At 42.2% G+C, this 23822-nt stretch overlaps 2 protein-coding genes across 2 annotated transcripts in view; both read right to left on the reverse strand.

Annotated features, from left to right (window-relative positions):
- Positions 1-638, reverse strand: part of TRIM37 (tripartite motif containing 37) — a 110789-nt gene extending 110151 nt beyond the window's left edge. Inside the window, exons 1-2 of the mRNA XM_017861564.1 lie at positions 545-638; positions 299-376 (exon numbers count right to left, since the gene is read on the reverse strand). Of these exons, the coding sequence (XP_017717053.1) occupies positions 299-376; positions 545-565 (99 nt within the window). The 5' untranslated portion in view covers positions 566-638. The remainder of the gene's footprint in view (positions 1-298; positions 377-544) is intronic.
- Positions 639-4052: 3414 nt separating this feature from the next.
- Positions 4053-23822, reverse strand: part of SKA2 (spindle and kinetochore associated complex subunit 2) — a 43102-nt gene continuing 23332 nt past the window's right edge. The window contains exons 2-4 of the mRNA XM_017861587.1: positions 21591-21677; positions 12459-12635; positions 4053-5521 (exon numbers count right to left, since the gene is read on the reverse strand). Coding sequence (XP_017717076.1) covers positions 5453-5521; positions 12459-12635; positions 21591-21677 — 333 coding nt within the window. The 3' untranslated portion in view covers positions 4053-5452. The remainder of the gene's footprint in view (positions 5522-12458; positions 12636-21590; positions 21678-23822) is intronic.

Genomic DNA, 23822 nt, shown 5'->3' on the forward strand with positions numbered 1-23822 from the left:
ATCCTATATATCCCAACTATTTTAACTCACCGCTTACAAGAATCAGTTATAAAAACAACAGTTTGTTCTGGAAACTACACATGAGATAATATATGCTGATTCAATCTAGGAAGGAAGGGCAGAAGCTTGCAAAATGTGTCACTGAGAGGGAAAGATGATTATCCATTTGGAAGGAGATTTAGATCAGCTCAAGAACTCGCAAGGACTGGTGGCGAGTGGCAGGGTACGTCCATTTGATGAATCTGCAGTTTTGCTCGGAACAGGATGCAGTTTGTAAATACCCGGTGGGGATGAGTACCTGTGCCAAGACATCCTTGAAAACTCCAGGATACGCACCACCTGACTGCGGAACAGTGAGCACAAGACACCCGGAGCGCTGCAGAATGAGAACGGCGTCCTTGGTACAGGGCCAGCCCTCTCCACAGCGGCAGGGGTGTGGGGTAGGGGTGCCCTACCGGAGGGAGGACATGGGCACGGCTCCCCGAATAAAAACCGCTCATCGGGTGGGGGCGGGGACTAACCACCACCCTCACAACCCCCTCACCTCCACGCTCTGTTCATCCATTGCCTCCAGCTCTCGGCGAGGCCGTTGGCGACCCGCGGGCTCCGTAGTCTGACCTCAGGCGCTGGCCCGAGGTCGCCAGATCAAATCACCGAGAGAAGCCCGGCGCCCACGTCAGGGGGCTCCGACAACCGCCCCACCTGCGTGCCCCATCGCTTTAGGTCCAGCACCGACTACCCGCATTTCGCCATTTTTACCGGCGCGCCCGCCCCCGGGCGCAGAGGTAAGGCGAGCAGTGGCCGCCGCTCCTTTCTCCGGGCTCACCCGCCGGCCAGCAGCCGCGAGGGAATCTCGGCCCACGTGACGCGGGCGCGCGCGTATCGAACCGCCGCTGGAGTTTGGCGAAGAAGGCGCCGCAGAGAATTCGCAAACACCAACTGTAACCAGGACAGCTGGGGGCGCGGCGGCGAGAGAAGCCGCGAAGCGCATGCGCTTAGGACGCTGCGGGAGGAAAAGGGAGGGGAGGAGCGTGGAAGGTTCGCCTAGTTCCCGCGTTGCGGGGCGCACACGAGACTTGGCGACTCGCTGCCTCAGGGTTGCGTGCCTCCGGCCCCAGCCTGCGTAGGCGGTCTGAGTGTGGGGCTCAGCTACGCCCCGCCCACCTCGGCGGAGGGCGGGGCCCCACGTCTCTCAAACTTGCGCGCCAAAGACGGAGCCACCTGGCGCACTAGTGGAAAGCGCAGTCTTCGGAGCCACACCCCTGGGTATTCGGACTTTGAGATTTTAGGGTGGGGCCCAGGCCATCCGCGTTTTCACCCAATATTGTGTGTGATTCGGTAGCAGGTGGTCTGTGGTCCGCACTTTGAGAAACCCTGGTGCACAGGGTTAGTGGTTAGTGGTTCTCTCTGGAAGAAAGAGTCTGAGGTTTGTAGGACTTGGGTTCCACCTACCAAAGCAAATTGAGTTAGAAGGCTCCAGACTGTGAAGCCTGAAGAGGTGTCATTTCTCATTTCGGTGGTGAGTGGACGGGACCACACACTGCGAAGACTTCATTCCCACATCCCACACTTCATTCTTGCCGCATAAGTAAGTTGTCGCAGTGGGACTATTGAAAGGGTATCAGCGATATTCATCTTTCCTATAAATGGGATCTGCTTTCTACAATTTCCTGCCAGAAGAGATGTGTAAAGATTGCAAGAATTGAAGGTGTGTGAGACAAAGAGGGCACATCAAATTCATAATTTGAGTTTAATTGTTCCTGTATTTATTGCAAACAACTAATTATACTTAACCGACCTGGAGTGCACATGTAGAGAATCACTAATAATCAAGAAACAAGTTCTTGCATTTAGGCTTATAGGTGGTGGGTAGCAACAATTTATTTTAACTACGTGGGTCATGAACAAGATATAATTTAGAAAGATTAATCTGAGACTGAAAAATGCTTTCAGTAAGAATTATTTGTGGTCTTTGAACTACATGGAGCTGATAGTTGTATAACGCTATTTTTACGAAAATGCCCTCAGTTGTACATTTTAAAATGGTTGATGGTTAATTTTATGTTATGACAATTTTACTTAAAATATTATAGAATGCAATGCGAGGCCGGGCGTAGTGGCTCATGCCTGTAATCCCAGCACTTTGGGAGGCCGAGGCGGGCGGATCACCTGAGGTTGGGAGTTCGAGACCAGCCTGACCAACATGGAGAAACCCCGTCTCTACTAAAATACAAAATTAGCCGGGTGTGGTGGCGCATGCCTGTAATCCCAGCTACTAGGGAGGCTGAGGCAGGAGAATCGCTTGAACCTGGGAGGCGGAGGTTGCGATGAGCTGAGATCGCGCCATTGAACTCCAGCCTGAGCAACAAGAGTGAAACTCCATCTCAAAAAAAAAAAAGAATGCAGTGCTGTACTTGGGATTCAGAGTAATGAAAGTGAGTGGGCCTTGCTCTCAAGGAGCAGTATAGAAGACAAATAAGACAAATTGCAATACTTATATGGTAAATAGTAAGATAGATTCTTGTATGTTTGCCGAAGAATCCAAAAATGTTGAAGGACTTATTGCACTAATTCATAATATCGAACAGTTAGAAACCTGTACAACTGATTAGAGGCCGTTGGTTGCAAGCAAAAAGGGGAACTTGAGCAAAATAAATAATTTAGTTGGCAAGATGCTAAACTCACATCGATTGCCAGGCCCTGGGGTTTGGGAGCCAATGGTCTGCTCCATCAGAATCCCTTAAAGGCTGACCTTGCTGCCCTCCCCACAAGAAAAATCTCCTAACTTCATATATATCCTTAAATAACTTAATGTTTTACAACTTGTTATATTATTTGTATAACTTGCTGTTATAGAGCTTAAATGTCTATCAATAAGGAACTGATAAAAATGATTATATATTTAGCTGGGGGCATGGTGGTGCACACCTGTGGTCCCAGCTACTCTGGAGGCTGAGATGGAAGAATCACTTGAGCCCAGGAGTTTGAGGCTGCAGTGATCCAAGATCACGCCACTGCACTATGCCCTGGGCAACAGAGCCAGATCCTGTCTAAAAAAAAAAAAAAAAAAAAAAAAAGGTATGCTGTTAAAAAGAAGGGTGGATGTGTGACATAACAAAAATATATTAGAATTGAAGACCGGGCGCAGTGGCTCACGTATCCCAGGACTTTTGGGAAGCTGAGGCTGGCAGATCTCTTGAGCTCAGGAGTTGGAGACCAGCCTGGGCAACATGATGAAACCCAGTTTCTACAAAATATACAAAAATTAGCAGGGGTTGGTGGCATGCACCTGTGGTCTCAGCTACTTGGGAGGCTGAGGCCGGAGGATTGCTTGAGCCCTAGAGGCTACAGTGAGCCATGATAGCGCCACTGCACTCTAGCATGGGTGACAGAGTGAGACCCTGTCTCAAATAAAATAATGAAATTTAAAAAAATTAAGTACAGCAGCAGTACAAGGCACAGTATCAACCTACTTTTGTTGAAAAAATTTTTTAAAATTTCTATACATGTAGAAATGCCTGAAGAAATTATTTGCAGATTACCTCTAGAGAATTTACATGCCTGTTTTTTTTTTGTTGTTGTTGTTGTTTGTTTTTTGGGGTTTTCTTTGAGACAGAGTCTCACTTTGTCACCAAGCCAGGGTACAATGGTGCGATCTCAGCTTACTGCAACCTCCATCTCCTGGGTTCAAGTGACTTCCCTGCCTCAGCCTCCCGAGTAGCTGGGACTACAGGCGCATGCCACCATGCCCAGCTAATTTTTGTATTTTTAGTAGCGGCGGGGTTTCACCATGTTGGCCAGTATGGTCTCGATCTCTTGACCTTGTGATCCTCCCGCCTCGACCTCCCAAAGTACTGGGGTTACAGGTGTGAACCACCACGCCCGGCCATGCCTGTGATTTTTAAATTCTTAAACATGTATTATTTATAACTTAAGACATAAAAACACTATAGTCACATAGGATAAAACAATTATAATCCAGACGAGAAACAAAAGATCTAAATTAAGGAGGTGTGAAGATAATGTGGAGGTTGTATACCATGACCATTTTAGAGAGAGAATTGTAGGTTTTATTGACTAAGAAGATAAAGGGATGCAAGTTAGTTATACAGGTTTTAATTTCAGACAACAGAATAGTGGCTATTAACAGTAAAATCAGTAAGTATTCTGGACATGTTTAATTTCAATATTCAGGTAGGGGATTTTATTGGAAATAAGGATCTAGAGCTAGAGGAAGAAGGCTTACTAAATACTGAACCCTGTATTAAAACACTTTACTGTCTTGTTCCTCCAAACATTCTGATACTCAAAAGTTAAGTGATCTGCCCAGGGTCATAGCTAGAATTTAAAACCTGCTACTTACATCTCAGATATGACTCCAAAGCCCAATCTTCATTACAAAACTGCAATACCTGCTTTCCCTCTCCCCCACTTAGCATAGTTTCAGCATTTCCCAGAACATTAACAGTAATAATTTATTGGCAACTTGACCTCTTATTGTATACATCAACATGATTTATTTTCCTACACCTAGTACCAGCCAAATGTGTATGTACATTGCTATCATAAACAACCCTGTGATTAACATCTTTGTATCAAGATCTGCCTCTACTTTGAACAGTTTCCTTATTGCCAATAGTTATTTTAAAATAAATAGTTATTTTAAAGGGAAATTGACACATATAGCACACTCACAAAACTGGCAAGTAGCAGGTAAGTGCTCTTCTAATTTCGTTTCTTAACTTTCATGTAGAATGAACAATTACAGTAATAAAGGCTGAAGGAAAACAAAGGTATTATTGAAATACAACAGGGACAGTCTAAAACAGCCTCAGAAAGCAAGTTCATGCTGCTCAACATTAGCAGGCAAGGGAAATAGGGAAAAAAAATACGCAAAAGTGGCTATCACAGAAAAGCCAGCTTATTACTTTAGGTTTTGTGGGAGACTACAGGTCACATAAAAGCAGTCTCAACAATAATGTGGCCACATGCGCAATCAACATTTACAAAATGAAACTATATATAATGTGTAATACAAATATTTTACCTATACTTTAATTTCCAAAGCTGCATATCGAATGACTGAAATGTACATAAACATTCTTTTATGATAGACCAGAACATCTACATTATCATGACTTAGAAAAAGAAAACAGATGCAAAATAGTGTTGAGACGTTCTTGCCTGAAATTACAAGACTAAGTGTGTGTGTGCATGCGTGTATACATATATTTAAATCATTTTATTCTCCTTTGACCCTTTTGGCTGAACTTTATTCATATATTATCTGCCCTTATAGTCTCTCTCATGAAAGACATCATTATCCAGTCATTGAAGCCAAACCTCCTTCACCAGCCCCCAATCTCTAGACATCAGGGGTTAACAAAACGTCTTCCTAAATTTCTCTGGAATTAAGCTCTTCTCTGTTAGTTTCCTTTCCAGATCCATTTCTTCATAAATCTGGCATGTGAGATTTGAATTGCTCTGCCGCAGTTTTCTCTTCTTTAGTCAGTGGTGACAGCTAGAAAATAAATGATAAAATTTTTATTTCAAACACCTTCAAAGACTGTTAAATCAGTTTAGTTAACTTCTGCATTGTCGACCAATAAATGTTTCCCTAAGCTTATACTATGCATGTAATCACAGATTTAGAAGGGCAAGGGAAAAAACAGATACTTGGCTATTTATATACAAGGTCCTATGATGTTTGAGCTTCTAAAGAACTTGTAATTAAGTTGAAGAAACAAGACCAAAAAATCAAACAATTTAAGGATTATAGCGGAACCAAAGAAGCATGTTTGGATGCCATATTCTAAAAGTACAGTCAACCCTCAGTATTTGTGGGAGATTGGTTCCAGGATAACAAAATCCACAGATGCTTAAGTCCCTTATATGAAATTGTGTAGTATTTGCATAGAAACTGTACACATCCTCCTGTATACTTTAAGTCATCTCTAGATTACTTATAATACCTAATTCAATGTAAATGCTATGTACATAGTTGTTACACTATATTGTGGAAGGAATAAATGATAAGGAAAAAAGTCTACAGTTGTTCAGTATAGATGCAACCATCTAATTTTTTTCCAAAATTTTTTTTCTATTTTTGAAACAGGGTCACTCTGTTGCCCAGGCTGGAGTGCAGTGGTGCGATCACGGCTCCCTGCAGCCGCAACCTCCCGGGCTCAAGCAATCCTCCCACCTCAGCCTCCTGAGTAGCTGATTTTTAACTTATTAGTACACAAATTTTTAGCTGGGCATGGTGGCACACACCTGTGGTCCCAGCTGCTCGGGAGGCTGTGGTCAGAGGATCGCTTGAGCCTGAGAGGTCGAGACTGCAGTCAGCCATGATGGTGTCACTGCACTCTAGCCTGGGCAGCAGAGCAAGACCTCATCTTAAAAAAAGAAAAAACAGGCCGGATGCAGCATCTCATGCCTGTAATCCCAGCACTTTGGGAGGCCGAGGTGGGTGGATCACCTAAGGTCAGGAGTTTGAGACCGGCCTGACCAACATGGTGAAACCTCATCTCTACTAAAAATACAAAAAATTAGCTGGGCATGGTGGCGGGCGCCTGTAATCCTAGCTACTCGGGAGGTTGAGGCAGGAGAACTGCTTGAACCCGGGAGGCGGAGGTTGCAGTGAGCTGAGACTGTGCCATTGCACTCCAGCCTGGGCAACAAGAGTGAAACTCTGTCTCAAAAAAAAAAAAAGATAAAAGAAAATGTATTATCATTCCACAATAACTTCAGAAAAAGGAAAGACTTCTGGGCTGATTTATTCAGGAACTGAACAATGTAAGGACTCAATTTTTTCCATCTGACAGCTCTAATATTCCTGGATGGTATTACCCTCAAGCTGACAGCAGATGGCTTTTACGGTTCTAGGTATCACAACTCTACACAGTGTCCAGAAGAAGAAGCCTTCTCTTCTCAGGGTTCTCTTAGCAGTGAGTAAAGTCTTCCTGGTTACCTACTTCTAGACTATCCTTACTCACATGTCATTTGGGTTACAAACCCATTCCTCAACCACTGTTAGTTAAAAAATAAAGTCCATTCCCTATGCCAATCAGATGCACCCCTGGAGCCGAGGATGAGGCCAGCTTCATCTCAGGCACATGGCTATGAGGGACAACACACATCTCAAGAAAGTATAGTCATGTGTCACTTAATGATAGGAATATGTTCTGAGAAATATATGGTTAGGCAGTTTCATATGTGAACATCATAGTGTACTTACACACACAGAGATTGTATATATACACTCAGGCTATATGGTATAGCCTACTGCTCCTGGGCTACAAATCCGTACAGCATCTTACTGTGCTGAATACTGTAGGCAGTGGTAACACATGGTATTTTTATATCTAAACATCTGAAGAGTACGTAAAAATATGCTATTATAATCTTCTAGGACCACTGCCATATATATTTGGTCCATTGTTGACCAAAACATAATTATGCACTGCATGTCTACACTTTGGTAGGCAGGAAAGGAGAACAGATGCTGAGAAACAAAAACAGCCAATAGTATCCACCAAAAGCAGGTAGCAGCAAAAGAAGAAGGGAGGCTGAAGGGAAGTTGTAAGGGACTTTCACAGAGCACCAACAAACAGCCTACCTGAAACAAAGGGTTATGTGGGGAATTAATAGGAGGTACAACCTGAAGAATCAAGTAGTTACAATTCTGCCAACTATATAGGTCATCTCTAGAGAGACTGCCAAATCTGGAACACCCCAGACCTACAGAATCAGAATCTCTAGGGCAGCACTGTCCAATAAAACTTTCCATGATGCTGGAAATATTCTATATTGGCACTGTCCAATCAGTAGGTGAAGAACTTAATGCTTATTTTTCATTTAACTACCTTAAATGTAAATTTCATTTCTTTTTTTTTTTCTTTTTTTTTTTATTTGGAATGGAGTTTCACTCTTGTTGCCCAGGCTGGAGTGCAATCTCAGCTCACTGCAACCTCCACCTCCCAGGTTCAGGAGATTCTCCTGCCTCAGCCTCCCAAGAAACTGGGATTACAGGCACCTGCCACCACACCTGGCTAATTTTTTGTATTTCTTTAGTAGAGATGGGGGTTTCACCATGTTGGCCAGGCTGGTCTGGAACTACTGACCTCAGGTGATCCACCTGCCTCAGCCTCCCAAAGTGCTGGGATTATAGGCATGAGCCACGGCACCCAGCCTAAACTTAAATTTATATAGCCACATTAGGTTATGCAAATAGGACAGCCCAGATCTAGAACAGCCACAGAACCTATATGATTCTGATATGCAGCTGGTTCCACTGATCAAACCAACATTTGCCCAACATGTTCACAAGGATAAAATAAAAAACAATCATATGTCTTACTACAACCCAAACAGTTACAGGATTTTCTTCTTCTGCCTCAAAAAAAGGAAATGTTATTCTGACAAGACTTGGTTTTTCGTTTTGTTTTTGTTTTAGAGACAGGGTCTTGTTCCATCGCCCAGGCTAGAGTGCAGTGGTGTGGTCATAGCTCACTGCAACCTCTAACTCCTGGGCGCAAGCAATCGTCCCACCTCAGCCTCCCAAGTAGGTGCAACTACAGATGCACACTGCCACACCCAGCTGTAAGACTGATGAATCCATGTTGCTCCTTGTGATCACTACAAAACCTTTCAGACCATCTGTTTAATAAATTCTCAAATAATTTTTCCAGGAATTAAAGTCAAGTTAACCAGTCTAAAATTTGTAGAAATTTTACTTCTTTATCATATATATTTTGGAAGATCATGGAATACTACATATTCTACTTTTAATGCCTTTTTAATTTTCTATTTATTGTTATATATGTTTGGGGCGTTTGTTTGTTTTGCTATTTTTTGTTTGGGTGTAAGTTTAGTCCCGTTTCTCTTTTGATGAGACCACCTTTATAATTAAGCATATTTAAACCTCATTTTAAATATGAGGGCACGGAGGCTCACATCTGTAATCCCAGCACTTTGAGAGGCCAAGACAGGTGGATCACTTGCGGTCAGGGGATCGAGACCAGCCTGGCCAACTTGGTGAAACCCCATCTCTACTAAAAATACAAAAAAATCAGCTGGGCATGGTGGCACGTGCCTGTAGTCCCAGCCACTTGGGAGGCTGAGGCAGGAGAATTGCTTGAATCCGGGAGGCCGAAGTAGCTGTGAGCCAAGATCATGACACTGTACTCCAGCCTGGGCAACAGAGGGAGACGCCATCTCAAAAAACAAACAAACAAACAAACAATAAATAAATAAACCTCAGTGTTTTTTCTCTTTTTTTCTTCGTCAGTCTTAATATCCCCTAAGAAAGATTACAAAATTAGTATGTATTACCTTTCTCCTACCTCCTTTTCTGTTCTGTATTTATTATTTAGTATTATCAGTTCAAGTGTTCTTTTTGAATATTATAAATTCAAATATATTTTCTACCCTTCCAAATGAAAAACCACTCATTGATAAAGATTATAGCAAGATAATACCTGAAAAGATATACATTTTGTTATCTATAAACAAAGCACTATTGGTTCCAAGGAGACTTTATCCTTTTCTTGTCCTTCTTGTTCCCCAAATAATTTTTTTTTTTTTTTTTGAGACGGAGTCTCGCTCTGTCGCCCAGGCTGGAATGCAGTGGCCCGATCTCAGCTCACTGCAAGCTCCGCCTCCCGGGTTTACGCTGTTCTCCTGCCTCAGCCTCCCGAGTAGCTGGGACTACAGGCGCCCGCCACCTCACCTGGCTAGTTTTTTGTATTTTTTTAGTAGAGACAGGGTATCACCGTGTTAGCCAGGATGATCTCGATCTGCTGACCTCGTGATCCACCCGTCTCGGCCTCCAAAAGTGCTGGGATTACAGGCTTGAGCCACCGCGCCCGGCCTCCCCAAATAATTTTAAAGCCCCTTTAAAATAACCTTTTGCTTATTTTAGAAAATTTCAGAGGCCTTAGCTCAATCTGCCTTTGGCTTTTTCTTTCTTTCTTTTTTTTTTTTTTGGAGAAAGGGTCCCACTCTGTTGCCAGGCTGGAGTGCAGTGGCACGATTTCGGCTCACTGCAACCTCCACCCCCCAGGTTCAAGCGATTCCCCTGCCTCAGCCTCCCCAGTAGCTGGGACTACAGGCATGCAACACCACGCCTGGGTAATTTTTAGTTATTTTAGTAGAGACAAGGTTTCATCATATCAGCCAGGATGGTCTCGGATCTCCTGGCCTCGTGATCCTCCCGCCTCGGCCCCTCAAAGTGCTGGGATTATAGACGTGAGCCACCACACCCAGCCCTGTTGGCTTTCCTAACTAATTTTGCAGGTTTCTCCCTATGACCTTTTAATATTTGAAATTTATTTACAAATTGTACCTTGCAAGTCCTTTAAACTCTGGGCTCATATAACTGTTTTTGGTTATCAGCTCTACAGATGTCATTCCCATTCACATTTGGATCATAAAAATGTTATCAATATTATGGCTTATTAAGCCTCCCTTTTAAACATCTCTCAGAAGATTAAGTATCATATCTGTATTCCCTCTGAACTTTCTAATACTATCTCATTTTTATTTTAGTTTATTTAAAAAAAATTTTTTGGACAGTCTCACCCTGTCACCCAGGCTGGAATTCAGTGGTGCAATCATAGGTCACTGCAGCCTCAAACTCCTGGGGTCAAAGGATCCTTCTGCCCCAAATAGATGGAACTACCAGCATGCACTCCCATGCCCAGTAAATTTAAAATATTTTTTTCTTTTTTCTTTCTTTTTGGTAGAGATAGGGTCTCACTATGTTGTCCAGGCTAGTCTCAAACTCCTGGCCTCAACTGATCCTCCTGCCTTGACCTCCCAAAGTGCCGAGATTATAGGCATGAGCCACTGTGCCCAGCATACTATCTCATTTTTAAAGTAGTAGGTACAAGACTTACTATAGCCAACATTTCCCAATTTGGTCATCGTTGATTCTAAAATATGACCACCTCTTTCAAGTTTTATAACTTTTACATCATTTCTTCTTCTTTGCCATAACGTGATCCAAAGTAAAAGCTCCCTTAGTTTTCAGCCTTTGACATAAGTATTGTTCATTTCAGGTATTTCTTCAACTGAAAACCTTTACAGATAGTCAGATGATTGAAATCCTCCATCACTGGCTGGATATGGTGGCTCACGCCTGTAATCCCAGCACTTTGGGAGGCCGAGACGTGCGGATCACGAGGTCAAGATATCAAGACCATCCTGGCTAACACGGTGAAACCCTGTGTCTACTAAAACTGCAAAAAATTAGCCAGGCATTGTGGCAGGCACCTGTAATTCCAGCTCTTCTGGAGGCTGAGGCAGGAGAATCACTTGAACCCGGGAGGCAGAGGTTGCAGTGAGCCGGTATCGTGCCATTGCACTCCAGCCTGGGAAACAAGAGTAAAACTTCATCTCAAAAAAAAAAAAAAAAAAAAAAGAAATCCTCTATCACTATACAACTACTTTTATGTACCAATTTGTAGTCTCAAAAATATACCATCGATTTATTATATCCAGTGGGGGAAATTTGTAAATATTCAAAATACCATTTTCTCTTTGCACTCTCACCCATGTTTATTCTGTGCTTCAAAAAATTTATGGTTCTATACAGATATGTTGTCATGTACATCTGGAACTATACTTAATCAGCTATTTGTTTCCTAAGAACAAGGTTATGTGCTCTATTGTCAGGCACATATAATGAAGAATGTGTGATCTGATGATTTATAAAAGCTTATATACATACATTTTTTGCATTTAATTTACTAGGATGTGGCACAACCCTTACTGTTTTAAATTCTATCTCCCCATTACCTCTATTCCCTGTTTAATTTGCCCTTTCTTCTTCTGCCATTCGTCTCCTTGTGATTATAACAGATGCATCTTAGGTATCATTTTATCATTCTAAGCAGATGTTATTCTATTTTTTCCCCTCCATTTGCAATATAAAGTATTCTTGATCAAACTGACCTGGGTAATTAACCTTTCTGATTTACTCTAGCTATAAGCCCATAATTCAAAGTATCTTAAGCCAAAATTTAGTGCAAAGTCGGCAAATAAATATCACATATGCCTTCCTCCTTCCCATGCTCGTGGCTGACAGTGCTATTATTCTGCCATGCCCAGACACAGCTCCTTAATACAGCACTCTAACCAACCATTTTCTAGACATCTCATTCTTACTAGTACTTGCAGGAACCAGCTAAGCTGCTAGATTTAATAAGTATTACCAAGTTTTCTGCCATGGTTACATAATTCAAGACGGCACACTTCTTTATTAACCACGTCAAGTCCATATGCTTATTTTTGAATAAACAGAAATAAGAGCTATTATATTCAGGGTATCAGGAAAATCTTTCAATAGTTCAAACTGACTGCTGAGTTTCAAAGTTTAAGTTACAGCAAGTGTATTTTTCAAGGCAACACTCAGAGCTAAAGTTATACAAATCTAAGCTGTCAATTGAAAGCATTACCTCCAGGTCTGTTTGCTTCTGTAGTTTTTGTATCACATTCATAGTTTTATTCACAGTAGCACATATGCGGCTCCTAGTCTCTTTCTGCTCAACAGCAACTGGTTTAAAGCGGGCATACAAAGTTTGATATCGAGATTTTATTGCTGACAATTCCTTTAAGAGTGTAACTGGATTTTTCTACATCAGGAAAAAAGTTAACATGTATTAAATTATGAAAGATTAAGCTTTTTAAGAATTAAAATACTGTATACATACAACACATTCTACCATCCATTTAATTGAACACTGTTGAGTATTTAATTATGCAGCCACATGACATAAGATGGGTGGTGGGGAAGACAGAAAAGTATAAGACCTAGATCCTATTCTCAAGAAATTTATAACCTAGGTACAGAAATAACCCACCAAAAAAACTGGCAATATTAAACAGCAAATAAGGGTCACCTGAGATATATAACATTTGATGCATAGTTCACAATAATAAATTATATATTTCTAAAATACAATTCTAAATGCTATTCGGAAGGCAATAAAAGGAACTATTTGTACTTGTTCTTAAAGAATAAGACAACATGAAACTACTTATAAAACTTTTTTTTTTTTTGAGACGGAGTCTCACTCTGTTGCCCAGGCTGAAGTGCAGTGGCACAATCTCGGCTCACTGCAAGCTCGGTCTCCTGGGTTCACGTCATTCTCCTGCCTCAGCCTCTGGAGTAGCTGGAACTACAGGTGCCCGCCACCATGCCCGGCTAATTTTTTTATGTTTTTAGTAGAGACGGGGTTTCACCGTGTTAGCCAGGATGGTCTTCATTTCCTGACCTCGTGATCTGCACGCCTCAGCCTCCCAAAGTGCTGGGATTATAGGCGTGAGCCACCGCGCCCGGCCAAAATTCGTAAACATACTATCATGGGGATAAAGTATGTATAAATTTCAATTTATTTATATATATACAAAATATAAAATTCATGCCAACCCAACCGTATTTATAAACTATATTGGTTTTCCAGATTTATTTTGTAATATAAATTACCACTATTCCATAAAAGACATTTCAATTGGGCCCCTTCTGCCACTTCGTAATTCTTTTCTTTCTTTTAATTTTTTTTTTAATAGAAACAGGAATCTCACTCTGTCGCCCAGGCTGGTCTTAAACTCCTGGCCTTAAGCAATCCTTCTGCATCAGTCTCCCAAAGTGCTAGAATTACAGGTGTGAGCCACTGCACCCTGTCAGATTTCTTTTTTTATGGTTAGGTAAGACTGATGTATTTTCAGGCCCACCAAGTGACAGCACAATTGATAAAAAGATCTATACCATAACTGTAAATTTTCGCAGGATAGAAAAAATATTCTGAAACTTCCAGGTGATAGGTAAGGGACCGGGGTAGGCTGAGAAGGAAAGTACAGACAAAGGATCAGGAATGAGAATGGCATCTATTTTTCAACAGCAACAATAGAAGCTAGAAAGCCACGAAGTAATGATGTTAAAATTAAGAGAAAATCTCCAATCTAGAATTCTATATTCAACAAAACCATTCATCAAATAAAGGGTTAAAGGGTGCAATAAAGACTTTTTCAAACATTCAGCATCTCAAAAAGTCACCTCCTGCCTGGAAGCTTGCGATCAGCAGCCTCCTCCCCAGTGCCTCCTGGATCAAGCTAGAGACTGCTGGCACCCCAGGAATGTCCCTGCCCATCCTGCCAACTCTCTGTTCATTCTTGGATTTAACTTATTACTTTTTCTGCCTCTGTTTCCACCCCAGCTACCTCTCTTGTCCTGAGGGTTAGGCTGGAGTGACAGTATCTGTCCCCCAACCAACCCAAGAAAGAGGATGCCAGAAGGAAAATGCCGACCATTGGAGGTGCCCAACAGCAGAATGGGCTACTCTGAGGGGTAGTAAGAGCCCCATTTCTGGAGGTATGCAAATCTTGACTGGACAGCCAGCTCTGAGATTTTATCAGGGCACTTCTATACCTGTGGGACATTGGACTGGATGAGCTCTGAGCCAGCTTCCACTCCTACCTGAATAGAGAACTCACTGTACCCACCCACAACACAGGATAAACACATGTCCTCACTGAAAAAAAAAAAAAAAAAAGTTAACTTTCTCTATAATCTTCCTTGGGAAGCATCTAAAGGATATACTTCCAGATCAAAGAAATAAACCACCAAAGAGTGAAACATATGATCCAACACAGGAGTAAAACAAAGGGAAATACCAAAATAATGGTAAAGAAATCCCAGAAATGCCAGGCACGGTGGCTCATGACTATCATCTCAACACTTTGGGAGGTCAAGATGGGTCGATCACATGAGGTTAGGAGTTCGAGACCAGCCTGGCCAACGTGGTGAAACCCAGTCTCTACTAAAAATACAAAAATTAGCCGGGCATTGTGGTGGGCACCTGCAGTCCTTGCTGCTCAGTAGGCTGATGCAGGAGAATCACTTGAGCCTCGGAAGCAGAGGTTGCAGTGAGCCGAGATGGCGCCATTGCACTCCAGCCTGGGTGACAACAGCGAAACTCCCTCTCAAACGGTGGCTCAAGCCTGTAATCCCAGCGCTTTGGGAGGCCGAGACGGGCGGATCACGAGGTCAGGAGATCGAGACCATCCTGGCTAACCCGGTGAAATCCGTCTCTACTAAAAAATACAAAAAACCAGGCGAGGTGGCGGGCGCCTGTAGTCCCAGCTACTCGGGAGGCTGAGGCAGAAGAATGGCGTGAACCCGGGAGGCGGAGCTTGCAGTGAGCTGAGATCCAGCCACTGCACTCCAGCCTGGGCGACAGAGCGAGACTCCGTCTCAAAGAAACAAACAAAAACAAACAAACAACAACAAAAAAAGAGGCCGGGAACGGTGGCTCACGCCTGTAATCCTAGCCTAGCACTTTGGGAGGCTGAAGCGGGCAGATTGCCTGAGCTCAGGAGTTCGAGACCAGCCTGGGCAACATGGTGAAACGCCATCTCTACTAAAATACCAAAACAAATAATAATAATAATAATTAGCCAGGCGTGTGGGCGTGCGCCTGTAGTCCCAGCTACTCGGGAGGCTGAGGTGGGAGAATTGCTTGAACCCGGGAGGCAGAGGTTGCAGTGATCCGAGATCATGCCACTGCACTCCAGCCTAACCACAGAGTGCGACAACATCTCAAAAAACAAAAACAATCCAGAAAGACAGCCATGCAAGAAGCCTATAGAGCAGGAGGTCAGATGGGAGCAGGATAGAGACACCAGAAAGGACAGGATGTTTCCATGGGAGAAAATGAAACTTAAGGAACATGTAGTGTGTCTGACAATATTGAGAAGAGTTTTACAGTCATTAGAAATGTCTGAGGCTGAATTAGTGATAAGTATATAGAAAAACTAAGCAGGCTGGGCCATGGTGGCTCATGCTTATAATTCTAGCACTTTGGGAGGCCAAGGTGGGAGGATCGCTTGAGGTCAGGAGTTCAATATCAGCCTGGGCAACATAGCGTGAAACCTCATCTCTACAAAAAATAATTTAAAGGCCGGGTGCAGTGACTCACGCCTGCAAGTCCCAGCACTTTGGGAGACCAAGGGGGGCAGATCACTTGAGGTCAGGAGTTCTAGAACAGAATGGCCAACATGGCGAAACCTCATCTCTACTAATAATACAAAAAATAGCCATGTGTGGTGGCACACGCCTGTAGTCCCAGCTACTCAGGAGGCTGAGGTGGGAGGATCACTTGAGCCTGGGAGGCAGAGGTTGCAGTAAACCAAGATCATGCCACTGCACTCCAGCCTGGGCAACAGAGCAAGACTCCATCTCAAAAAATAATAATTATTATTATATATATATATCTGTGATATATACTGTATATATTTATTATGAGAAAATTTATTAACATTTATATAATTTATAAATCATCAACATATTATATATGTATATTAATTTATAAATATAACATATAAACATATCATTTATAAATTATATATTATATACAATAATAATTATTATTATTTTTTAAATTAGCTGGGTGTGGTGGCACATGCCTATGGTGCTAGTTACTCGGGCGGCTAAGCAGGGATGATCACTTAGGCCTGGGAGGTAGATACTGCCGTAAGCCATGGTCACAGAGTAGCTGGGACTAAAGGTGTGTGCCACCACGCCCAGCTAATTTTTGTATTTTTAGTAGAGATGAGGTTTTGCCATGTTGGCCAGCCTGGTCTAGAACTCCTTACCTCAGGTGATCTGCCTACCTCGGCCTCCCAAAGTGCTGGGATTACAGGTGTGAACTACTGCACCCAAGCTTTAAATTATTTTTTTGTGAAGATGGGGTTTCCCTATGTTGCCCAGGCTGGTCTCAAATTCCTGCTCTCCAGCCTGGGCGACAGAGCAAAACCTTGTCTTAAAAAAAAAAAAAAAAAACTAAGCAAATGGAAGGAAAAAAAGAAAACAATTATTAGCTCTAGAAAAACAAGTTGTGAAGAAAGGAAAGCAGACATAGTATTCAACAGGGTTTATATAAAAGCAATAGTTATAGAAATTGTGAAGACAGGAATAAATATGAGTAGTAAAGTATTTAAACTTTATCTTCCATAGTAGGAAATTATTCTTTTTTTTTAAGAGTTAGAATCAGCTGGGTGTGATGGCTCATGCCTCTAACCTGAGCACTTTGGGAGGCCGAGGCGGGTGGATCATGAGGTCAAGAGTTCAAAACCAGCCTGGCCAACATGGTGAAACCCCGTCTCTACTAAAAATACAAAAATTAGCTGGGCAGGGTGGCACATGCCTGTAATCCTAGCTACTCAGGAGGCTGAGGCAGGAGAATCGCTTGAATCCGGGAGGCAGAGGTTGCAGTGAGCCAAGATCATGTTCACTGCACTCCAGCCTGGGCGACAGAGCAAGACTCTGTCTTGGAAAAAAATAAAAAAAAGAGTTAGAATCTCACTCTGTCACCTAGGCTGGAGTGCAGTGGTGCAATCATAGCTCACTTGAACTGCTGGGCTCAAGTGATCCTCCCACCTCAGCCTCCCAAGTAGCTGGGACTACAAGTGTGAGCTACTACACCAGGGCTATAGTAGGAAATTATGATTAGTGATAACAGCTAACATATAGCACTTACTCTGGACTAAACAGTTATATATGTTAACTAATTTTATTCTCTTTCAACCTCTGAGGTAGGTAGTAATATTCCCATTTTACAGATGAGGAAATTAAAGTACAGAAAGGTTGACTGACTTGGCTAAAATCACAATGCTAATAAGAGGCAGAGCCAGAATGTGAAGTTTAACAGTTCGTATCCAGGAAATTAGTTGATGTTTCAGATCAGGAAAAATAAAAATGCAGTACAAGCAAACTATTTAGAAATATAAAGGAAATACCATAAGACACTGAGATGAAGTGGTATCCTCGAAGGTGGGAATGTGAAGCATTATTCTTTGTAATTATAAGCTTTATATTTCTGTAACTCTTCAACTATATTCAAGAATTAATTTGACAAAAAAAAGTTTAGGCCAGGGGTGGTGAGGCTGAGACAGGAGGATCGCATGAGCCCAGGGGAGACCAGCCTAGTAAACATGGCAAAACCCCATCCCTACTAAAATGCAAAAAATTAGAACCAGGTGTGGTGGCACACACCTGTATTCCCACCTACTCAGGAGACTGAGGTGGGAGGATCACCTAAGCCCAGGAGGTTGAGGCTTCAGTCAGCCATGATCATGCCACTGCACTCCAGTCTGGGCAACAGAGTGAGACTTTATCTAGGGGGGGCGGGGAAAAAAGTTTAACACTGGGAGGGAAATTGGTAGGAGGGAAGAAATCATCTTCCTCATGAGGCGATAATGAATTATGTAACTTAATTATAAATGATCTTTAGGTAACTGGAATGTAGCTCAGTAGTAAAATACGCAGAGATCTGTACATATTAATATAACTCAGGAGAATGATGAGTTCCCCAAATACAGATTCATACAGGAAAAAATAAAAGTGGGAAGAACTAATCCTTGAGGATCTCACAAAACTAGGAAAGGAAAGCATATGCTTGGTAAATCAAGCATAAGAAATAAATGGCCACAGAGCTAAAAGAGGACAGGGTAGTTAGGCAGCTACCCATAATACATGTTTTTATGACATTAGCTCAATTAATAAGACTGACATGGCGGTGAGTAATTTAGGACAACATGATTTGCATTTATGACCTGTTTATGACAGGTTAGGACTGTGGTTAGGACTTAGCAACATACCACAAAGGAAAAAACTATTGTGCACATAGCCTGTTTTATTTGAGTAACTGGCTCTTGGGAACCACTACGTCCTTTTTTTTTTTTTTTTTGAGACGGAGCTTTGCTCTTGTTGCCCAGGCTGGAGTGCAATGGCGGGATCTCAGCTCACTGCAACCTTTGCTTCCCAGGTTCAAGCAATTCTCTTGCCTCAGCCTCCCGAGTAGCTGGGATTACAGGCATATGTGCCACCACACCCGGCTAATTTTTTTTTTTTTTCTTTTTTTTTTAGTAGAGATGGGGTTTCTCCATGTTGGTCAGGCTGGTCTTGAACTCCTGACCTCAGGTCATCCACCTACCTTGGCCTCCCAAAGCGCTGGGATTACAGATATGAGCCACCGCGCCTGGCCAGGAACCTCTATATTCTTTTATTAGTGTTTGTAAACTGTGCTGCACTTTAGTTAATTTTGTGCCTATAATACTTCATTCAATTTAAGGTTTTACTTATCATAAGTGGATGATAAAAGGTTACAAGAATGGTTGGGCAAGGTGGCTCACACTTGTAATCTCAACACTTTTTTTTTTTAGCTGGGTGTGGTGGTATGTGCCTATAGTTCCAGGCACTTGGCAGACTGAGGTGGGGAGATTGCTTGAACCCAGAAAGTCAAGGCTGAAGTGAGCTGAGATTTTGTCACTGCACTCCAGCCTGGTGACAGAGTGAGACCCTGTCTTAAAAACACACACATACACACACACATACAGAGTCTTTAAACTGATAAGAACAGATACTACACTTGATCTTAGCCAAAAGGCTGAGAAGCAATGTCACACCAATCTTTAAGACAAAAGAAAAAAAGGAAAGAAGGGGAGGCAGGGGGAGGAAAGGAAAGGAACAAAGGAATGGAAGGGAAGGGAGGAAAGAAAGGAAGAAAAGGAAGGAAGGGGCCAGGTGTGGTGGCTCACGACTGTAATCCCAGCATTTTAGGAGGCTGAGGCGGGTGGATCACTTGAGGTCAGGAGTTCGAGACCAGCCTGACTAACATGGTGAAACCCCATCTCTACTAAAAAATACAAAAATTAGCCAAGCATGGTGGCCTGTGCCTGTAATCCCAGCTACTCAGGAGGCTGAGGAGGGAGAATCCCTTGAACCTGGGAGGCCGAGGCTACAATGACCCAAGATTGTACCACTGAACTCCAACCTGGGCAACAGAAGGAAGGGAAAGGAAGGGAAGGGAGGGAGAAGAAGGATGGGAGGAAGGAAAAGAGGGAGGGAGGGAAGGAAGGAAGCAAGGAGGGAAAGAGGGAAGGAGGGAAGGAAGGAAGGAAAGGAGGAAGGGAGGAAAAGAGAGTAAGGGGAAGGGAAGGAAGAGAGAAAAAGAGAGGGAGGGAGGAAGAGAGAGAAAGAGAGGGAGGGGAAGAGAGAAAGAAAAAAAGAAAAGAAGGAAGAAAAAAGAGAAGGAGAGAAAAGAATAGGGAGCTAGAACAGTACAAACTACACTCCCATAGAATTCTAGCATTCCATGAAATAAACAGTAAAAACAACATTCGTGAAATTTTCCCAATTTTGTATAAAATGTTAGTATAACTTGTACTTCTACCCAATCCAAAAAAATTTTTTTAATTTTATGGAATTTTTTTTAACTGTAAAACGCGGTATTTCTCGTCTGCTGGCAAATGCTATCAAAGACAAATATTGGTTGGGCGTGGTGGCTCATGTCTATAATCCCCACACTTTGAGAGGCTGAGGTAGGTAGATCACTTGAGGTCAGGAGTTAGAGACCAGCCTGGCCAACATGGTGAAACCCCATCTCCAAAAAAAAAAAAAAAAAAAAAAAAAAAAAATTAGCCAAGCATTGTGGTGCACACCTGTAATCCCAGCTACTTGGGAGACTGAGGCAAGAGAATCGCTTGAACCCAGGAAGTGGAGGTTGTGGTGAGCTGAGATTGTACCACTGCACTCCAGCCTGGGTGATACAGTGATCCGTCTCAAAAAAAAAAAAAAAAAAAAAATAATAAGCCTGATACCTGGGCTTTGGGGAAAAAAAAGATACACGTTATTAAATTAGTGATTTTAGTGTTAACGTTAACAGATGATGCTTGGAGATTACTTGCTTTCACCCCCATGGACATGTATGTATACGATTTTATGACATAAAGCAGAGTTAATGTTTCTAATCAACCTAAACTTAGAATAATTAAATACATAGCTTTATGTGGAAACCACTCTTCATAATATACAACTAAAAAATCTAATAGTGTATCATTATCTTCCTCAGAGAATATGCTGACTGCCAGGACTTCTCCCCTCAAACTTACTGAAGAACAACTGCCCTAGAGGTACCTATATTCTCTCTTGGAATTTCAGGGGCTGCCACAGTGGCTTGTACCTCTGAACTCAATGATTATTTTTTAAAGGTTGGGGGGGCCGGGCGCGGTGGCTCAAGCCTGTAATCCCAGCACGTTGGGAGGCCGAGACGGGCGGATCACGAGGTCAGGAGATCGAGACCATCCTGGCTAACACGGTGAAACCCCGTCTCTACTAAAAAATACAAAAAACTAGCCGGGCGAGGTGGCGGGCGCCTGTAGTCCCAGCTACTCGGGAGGCTGAGGCAGGAGAATGGCGTGAACCCGGGAGGCGGAGCTTGCAGTGAGCTGAGATCCGGCCACTGCACTCCAGCCTGGGCGACAGAGCGAGACTCCGTCTCAAAAAAAAAAAAAAAAAAAAAAAAAAAAAGGTTAGGGGGAAAAAAGTAGCCACAAATTTCATGGACTATTGGTACTATTTCTCCAGTGTGCTATAACCAAGCTTCCAATACAATGACAAGATTTTAAGATTCTATAAACTTAATAATATAATTCTTATGATCTATTACTATTAGGAATGCTATCAGAAAATTCTAAAGTACTCAGTTAAGGCTTTTTTTTTTTTTAAGCTTATTTATTTCGGAGATTACCTCGCTTGCTGAATCAGGATGATTAGTCTTGATTTCATATTCCAACCTGTACTGAATGTAATCCAGATCAGACTCAGCTTTCTGGAACTAAAGATCACCACAAATCATTATTGTATAAACCAAAAGACTAATAGTAAACATGATACTTTATTTTTTCTCTTTACATTTATTAGTATTTCAATAAGTGATACATACTCATTTGAAAATGTGGAAATAAAAAAGTATATAAAATATCCATTATCCATAATAACTATGCTCTATTAAAATTTAAAAGTAGTTAACATTTTAAAGTCATTTCTCTATGCCTCTGTCTTACATTTTGAGCCAAAATCAAGATACTGAGTAGTCATTGTCAGATATTAATACAAAAAACTAATAATGACTTCAAGAATTTCCTAGGGTCACTGATACTCTCATCAGTTAGGCAGTGTTTTTCTACCTCTGGCAGAAAATACAGTTTCAAGTTAAAACACAGAACAAACTTATTTCAGGAATACTCATATTGTTACCTTTATTTGCAATCCCATTGATCAAAGAGCTACAGCTATATGCCACGGAAATTAAGAGGGCTTAAAAAGTCACAAATTTCACAAGAAAAGCTACATACGATATAGGAGTAACAGTTTGAATAACCCCAATTTACTGAACCTGGATGCCAGCATGGGAACTTGATCTATAGTAAACCTCCAAGGAAGAAAAAAGGGGAGAACTACCACCCTGAGGCCATTATGGATATAGGATGCCTGAATTAAAGTGAAAAGTTACATTTAAAAATATCAGTATCTGCCGGGCACAGTGGTTCATTCCTGTAATCCCAGCACTTTGGGAGCCCAAGGCGAGTGGATCACCTGAGGTCAGGAGTTTGAGACCAGCCTGGCTGACATAGCGAAAACTCGTCTCTACTAAAAATACAAAAATTAGCTGTGCGTGGTGTCAGGAGCCTGTAATCCCAGTTACTCGGGAGACTGAGGCAGGAGAATTGCTTGAACCCTGGATGGAGGTGGAGGCTGCAGTGAGCCAAGATTGCGACACTGCACTCCAGCCTAGGCGACAAGCGTGAAACTCTGTCTCCATAAAAAAAAATAATAATATTAAGTATTTGGGGCCAGGCACGGTGGCTCATCCCTGTAATCCCAGCACTTTGGGCGGCTGAGGCGGGCAGGTCACTTGAGCCCAGGAGTTCAAGGCTAGCCTGGCCAACATGGCAAAAACCCATCTCTACTAAAAATACTAAAATTAGCTGGGCATAGTGACATGTGCCTGTGGTCCCAGCTATTTGGGTAGAGCTGAGGCACTAGAATCGGTTGAACTGAGCAGGCGGAAGTTGCAGGGGGCCAAGATCGGCCACTGCACTCCTGCCTGGGTGACAAAGCAAGACTCTCACACGTAAGTAAATAAATAGACATCAATATTTGGAATACCATGCCGTTATTGAAAATGATGGTATACAAAAAAATACTTAAGGGCGGGGCTTTCACATTTTGCTCCTACCTTCTGTAGGATTGCTAATGAAAATGATGGTATACACAAAATACTTATGGGGGCTTTCACATTTACTCTATTTCTGTAGTATTTTAATGAGCAGCTATTTAACCTTTATAAAAGGCCATCAGTTTTAAAATTATTATAGACAGATTTGACATGACACTATATTTATGACTTGTTAAATACAAAACAGCCTTAAGTATGTTATGGCCTCTTTTGTAAAAGAGGTGTATACATATAGAAAGTTGAGACAGATATGTGACAGTGTTAAAAGAAGTTTATTTTCTTTTTTATGAGACAGGGTTTGCTCTGTAGCCCAGGCTGAAGTGTTGTGGCACCATTATAGCTCACTGCAGTCTCAAACTCCTGGGCTCATGGGATCCTAGCCCTTCCGAGTGCACCTGGGACTACAGGCACATGCCATGGCACCCAGCTAATTTTTGATTTTTTGTAGAGACAGGATCTCATTATGTTGCCTATGCTGGGCTCAAGCAGTCCTCCTGCCTCAGCCTCCCAAAGTGCTGGGATTGCAGGTGTGAGCCACCATGTCCAGCCTAAAAGTAGTTTATTTCTGCAAGTGGTATAATCAATGAATTATTCTTAACTTCTTGAAATTCAGCATCTTTTACAGGACCTTAAAGCATATATTGCCTTGAGTTTATCAGGGATATAACCATGGTCCTTAGAGTTTACTACAGAAAGGAAAACATGATTTCCACAGGCATGGTCTCCTATTTCTAGCCCAAA

Source organism: Rhinopithecus bieti, unplaced genomic scaffold, assembly GCF_001698545.2.
Source record: "Rhinopithecus bieti isolate Rb0 unplaced genomic scaffold, ASM169854v2 scaffold_57210, whole genome shotgun sequence".
Taxonomy (NCBI): domain Eukaryota; kingdom Metazoa; phylum Chordata; class Mammalia; order Primates; family Cercopithecidae; genus Rhinopithecus; species Rhinopithecus bieti.